Source organism: Engraulis encrasicolus, chromosome 3 (assembly GCF_034702125.1).
Source record: "Engraulis encrasicolus isolate BLACKSEA-1 chromosome 3, IST_EnEncr_1.0, whole genome shotgun sequence".
NCBI lineage: Eukaryota > Metazoa > Chordata > Actinopteri > Clupeiformes > Engraulidae > Engraulis > Engraulis encrasicolus.
In genome coordinates this window covers 8,104,735-8,110,734 of record NC_085859.1, presented here as the reverse complement: position 1 = coordinate 8,110,734, position 6,000 = coordinate 8,104,735, and the positions used below count along the sequence as shown (strand labels likewise).

Sequence of the window (6,000 nt, the reverse complement as noted above, 5' to 3'; positions counted from 1 at the left end):
ACCCTGGGTTTTTGGTATGGAGTGAATCATCAGTGAAGCTGTTGTGAGGCCCATATAGATAAATGCTGCTCCTGTCGGTCCTTTAGCACGGGTCCGCACACACACACACACACACACACTAGCCTGGCTTTGCCATACGTAAACTTCCATTCGATTCCCATCTCCCTCCATGTTGTATCCGAGTCGGGTCATCTGGGAGGAGATTACAAACGTTTCCAGGCAACTTGACCCATCAGAGAAGGAGGTAGGGCAGAGGCAGGGGTGTGTGTGTGATTTTTTGGTGTGCTGACACTTCGGCACTAGACCTTCATCAGTGTCTGTGTTTAAGGCTATGCCACCATGCTCTTGCATCTGACAACAAATTGTGGTATTTTATAAGGATCCCCATTAGCTGATGTAACCCATCAGCTACTCTTCTTGGGGTCCACACAAAACATATAGCAGACAAGACATAAACATACAGTACTACAGATATGAATAAACACAGGGAAAGACATAAACATACAATACACCAGATATGAGTAAAAACTGGAAAAGAAGGGAAGTCTTTCCCAGCGTTCCCGCATTAGACCATACAGGGACTCAACATGTAAACAGTAGACACAAATACATCAAAAGAATAATAATAATAATAATAATAATAATAATAATAATAATAATAATAATAATAATAATTAAAAAAAAATGAATTAAGATAAGGAAAAGAACAATAAAGTAATAACTAGACTAATCCCTCCACACAAAACCGCACAGTAAGCTCTAAGCTGTGTCTCAGAACTAATGAGTGAAGTACTCTGAAAAGCTGCACCTGCTGAAAAATAAACTTGAGTTGTACGGGCCCTTGTAAAACTTTGTCAACAAAGGGGTGTGTTACATGTCATGATCAAACATTTGTCATTGGTCAGTTCACCCTTTCCCACAGTAATAAAGAGGGGACTTCACTCCCTCTAGTGGCCAGCTGGGGAACAGGGGATGATGATTCACTTGACGCTTTATAACCAAAGCGACTTTCAAAAGAGGACATAATCAAGCCAACATCACAAGCAAATACAAAGTGCACAGGAGATATACAGAACAAGAAGTGCAGTTGCAAAGAGGGGTTAGGTTTTTTTTTTTTTTTTAATATACAGAGTAAATAACGAGTACACACACACAAACACAAACTAAACTAAACTAAACATCATGTCAGGAGTCTGCCCTAGCAACATCTGGACATGTATACGGTATATTTTTTGTTTTGATATAGGGTTGGTGGACTGCTGTTTTTCTTTTGTAATTGGTATCAATGATTAAGGAACATATGTATAGTAAAAATGGATTTCCCACTTAAACAGTGTATTATTGTTATTAGTAGTAGAAGTAGTAGTAGTATTTAACAATAACAACAATAACAACAACAACAATAATACATCCCCTTAACCCCTTAGCGCAGAGCCTATGTTATAACCTTACTGTCACCAAAATTGTAATGGCTATGTCGTAATATGTTACTTAAGGCTCTCGGTACTGTCATAGCAATGTTGTTATGATGGAGTTGAGAATTTTCGGCAAATAGTGCATAGGCCCGCCGGCGACCCCATCTGCACTAAGAGGCTACAGGTACACTGTGCAGGAAATGGTCAAAAAAGGTACTACAACTGCTGCTCAATGAAACTGCACTGCCTATTGCCAAATTTGATCTTTTCATGAAAGTTTACTAAGTAATAAACTAATATTTTCTAGTATGGCCCAAGTACAGTCATTTTTGCAGCTAAAATGGCTATTTCTGGAAATTCAAAATGGCGAACCATGGAGAAGATCCCTCTTTTCATGTATGAAAAGTGCATTTTTTCCACTCATAATGAATACTTAGAATTTGATGGTGATGGTAAGTATTCATGAAAAAGGTAACATTAGTGAATGGGTGCATGAATTCTGGAAATAAACAACTGCAAATCTTGCACAGTGTACCTTTAAGCAGTGTAATTTACCTTCTAACTTGCTCATCCCTTTTAATTCTGAAGACTGAATTTGAAGGATGGGGACGGTGGGGTGCCATTTTGGTGTCAAAGATTAATGTAGATTATTAAACTATTACTCCGAAAATGTACCACCACTAAAGAGTATGTTTAAAGCTGGTGGGTCATTTTAATTGTCAAGAGTGAATTTAAAGTCGGTCTGTTGGTCAACATGATTACAGTACACACTGTATTTGAATTCACATTCATGCAACATAAATATCAGAATAAACATTTAGCTAACATTAGGGCACTTGTGATTTTTGTTTGGTGTAGGTGTCTTGGGGTGATGTTTTACTCAATGTGTCTCAATGACTAATGTACATGTGCATAATAAAGTAACTTCTGCATAAATGTTCCACTTGTGAGGAGATTCTTTGCTCGCCCCTGCAGTAGAAGGATGGCTCGAACCTGCAACCCTGTAACCTCAACTAAGCTCTCACCATGAATGTTGATAATGCCCATGGCCAATGCATAGCTCTCCAAGGGCATGGTTTTATCTAAAACCCTTACATGTAATTGGACACACACACACACACACACACACACACACACACACACACACACACACACACACACACACACACACACACACACACAGAAATGTGCTTTTCAGATGCATGTTGTTGCATTGCCTGTCCACTAGAGGTCCTCAGTGAGCTATGGGGACTCTTCACAGCATCCTCATCTTCGTGTCAGTAGAGGACTGGTTTTCTTGATCAACAATCAGCAGAATACGTACATACTTTCTCTCTCTCACACACACACACACACACACACACACACACACACACACACACACACACACACACACACACACACACACACACACACACACACACACACACACACACACACACACACACTGTTGAAGTTTACCGTCTTGGTCTAAACTGTTACAAATTCGAGTCAAAAGAATAAAATTACTCCAAAAGTAAAATTAATCTATTTATTTTCTAAAATTACCAAATAACAAAATGACCACCACTGATAGTATCCAGAATATCAGCAATGGCCCATACACAGTAGATACGACAGCTTTCCAGAACTGCAGAGTCTACTACAGAAAAATGACAAAAATAAAGAAAGCATCTTATGGAGCGCTCTGGAGTTCCTGTACTAAACTCTCCCTGACCGAACAACAGAATTATCCAGTTCAGGTGACAACAAAGTACAGGTGTCTGTATTTAATGAGATGTATGGGATACTTGTGTATGGGTGTGGTTATGTGTAAGCAATTACATTATTTGCTAAGTAATAAGAGGTGTGCCTAAACTGTGTCGAGTGTAATCTGCTGTCATCATCTTCAGACGTGGTCCCGGTGCTGATTTTATCACTCGAGGTCCTCATGACCTCATCTGTGGGCATCCTATGTCCTGTAACTTTGATTAAACCAATATGCATACAGCCAGCACATTCCTTTGACATATTTGTGAGTCCTTTGTTCTGAAAAGATTGGAATCCAAAAAGGCCTCCTAAAAGGATTAAGTCAAATAGTTTCACCTCTGGATGACATCACAGCATCCTGTGCCCTAGGGAGAATGATACTTCAAGGAGTTAGTTTGCACATTGCTGTTCTTCCTGTATACTCTTTGGACTTCAGGCTCCTGCCAGCTTTTTCTCTAAGGAAAATAAACCATCAGTTAATCAAACATCAAAAGACTGGCTTTCAGCTTGTCTCACAACAAGGTTTTGATGACATCTGTAGGCTCTCCTGAAAAGAATGGGTAATTACTCAACATTCATTTCATCCTCATCTCATGACTGTCACATGGGGCCATTACTCAATGGTGTGAGTGGGCCTACTCACAGAAAAGCAAGACACAGCTATGTCAATGTTTCAATCACACCCAAATATTGTAGGATTTCTTTGCAAACACTTATTAATTATTGAAGTACTTGTCAATTAATTAAGTCAATGGATCCAATTTCAGCACCTCAGAATCTAGCCTATTTTCTAACAACAACAACAACACACACACACACGCACGCACGCACGCACGCACGTACGTACGCACGCACGCACACACACACAGTTTACTTCTTTATTTGGATTGACAGATAGACATGTATCATAGCACAAGCCAAATTTTATAGGAGTTTACACAAAACTAAAAGAAACTGCGCACTGAGTGTCTTAAGGATACACGTGGCACCTCCGTCTCCAGATGAAGAGGCTCCCGATTATGCTGGATACTGAGCAGAATTTGGTCAATCTTTTTGCCTGTTGTTTACGGAGTCCACAGATCTGTAAGCCACGCACACACATTTTATGTACATGGCCTAAACTACCAAAGATTAATGTTATAGTTTTACAGGAATAGCCACAGTTATTTAATGCATTACACAATGGTTGATATTTCAATATTTTGGAGGAAAAGCACGTTTCCATGTAGCTGTCAAAACAACAACCAATTTCTACCAGAATAATGGATTTATCCTGTTCACTAATGTCAGATCAGGTGTATTGGGTGAATGATTGATGACATCCCCCAATGTATCACACTGATCATTTGTTAGGGAAAACCAGTCCACTGCAACACGTCCAGAATGGATTGAAGGGAAGTTGTTTGCATTGCGCAGTTCTTTTAAGGCCAACGATACAATGCGGTCGTGCCGTGCGATGTATAGTCCTTTGTAAGCGGGGCAACCATTTAACACACACACACACACACACACACACACACACACACACACACAAGCAAACGTTTATTGGGAACCACTGACTTTAATCAGATGAAACCTCATTATGATTAACACAAGCAGTGAATGTGGTGAGGAACAGTTGAAGAGTGTGGGTTGGCTTATGGCCATCAAAATTATACTTCCTGTATATGACCAGAAGACTTCAGAAGCCAATGGGGGGCTTATGCACCTCATAATTATACTGTGGACACGATGAGGAGACCTGTGCACTCAATGGAGAGTGCTGCATTTGACTCTCTATGTGTTAATTCAATGGAGAGGGAGTTTGACTCTCTAGAATATCAGCAATGGCCTCTCTCTCTCTCTCTCTACTACAATGTTGAATTTGACTCTCAAAGTGTTAAGCCAATGGTGCGTGTTGGATTTGAGTCTCTAAGTGTTAAGTTAATGAAATGTTGGCTTTGACTCTCTCAGTGTTATATTTACTGGTTGATTAAGCACATCTAGTCAGATGACAAGAAGACTAGTGGTGACTCTCTAAGTGTTATATGCAATGGAGTGTGTTAGGTTTGACTCTCTATAAGTGTTATGTCCAATGGAGCATGTTGGATTTGAAGTCCTCAGCTCAGATTTTATCACCTCAGTAACCAAAGTTGTACTTGATGAAAGACTGAGCGTCTGAAATACCGCACTATTAAGTATTTGGGAGCCTAGAGCAGCGTTGTGGACATTTATTATTTCCTTTAAGTTCTCCTTTAAGGTAAGACATTTATTATTTCCTTCAAGTTCTCCTTTAAGTTTCCTTTAAGTTTCTTGTTGGGTTCAGCACCTGTGTCACTGATGTACTAATACACATTATTGCACATTGCAGTAAACATGTAGTACACATTTGACACCAATCAGCCTTATATCAGTTCACACACACACACACACACACACACACACACACACACACACACACACACACACACACACACACACACACACACACACACACACACACACACACACACACACACACACACACACACACACACACACACACACCATTTAGGGTGGGTGCCAGCCCTGCTCTCTCTCTCTCTCTCTCTCTCTCTCTCTCTCTCTCTCTCTCTCTCTCTCTCTTCCTGTCATACTCTCAGCTGTCTTTTCATTAATTAAGACACCACACATTCTCAAATGTCCAAGGATTGGTTTCCATTTATGAAGTTGAGTTGTGCTGCAAAATATATGTCTAATATGAACGATTTTTAAAAATGATTTTGTTTGATTCATATGACCTAAGTATGTAGCCTATTTAGCCTGACATTTCAAATTTTGTCTTTGAATAATGTGCCACCTCATATCCACACAATAT

The 6,000-nt window shown here is 39.8% G+C and overlaps 1 protein-coding gene across 1 annotated transcript in view; it reads left to right on the top strand.

Annotated features, from left to right (window-relative positions):
* The window catches only part of LOC134445629 (NLR family CARD domain-containing protein 3-like), a 331,412-nt gene extending 331,224 nt beyond the window's left edge, over nucleotides 1-188 (top strand). The window contains exon 8 of the mRNA XM_063194681.1: nucleotides 1-188. This exon is cut by the window's left edge and continues 471 nt beyond it. Within this exon, the coding sequence (XP_063050751.1) occupies nucleotides 1-47 (47 nt within the window). The 3' untranslated portion in view covers nucleotides 48-188.
* The last annotated feature ends 5,812 nt before the right edge of the window (nucleotides 189-6,000 follow it).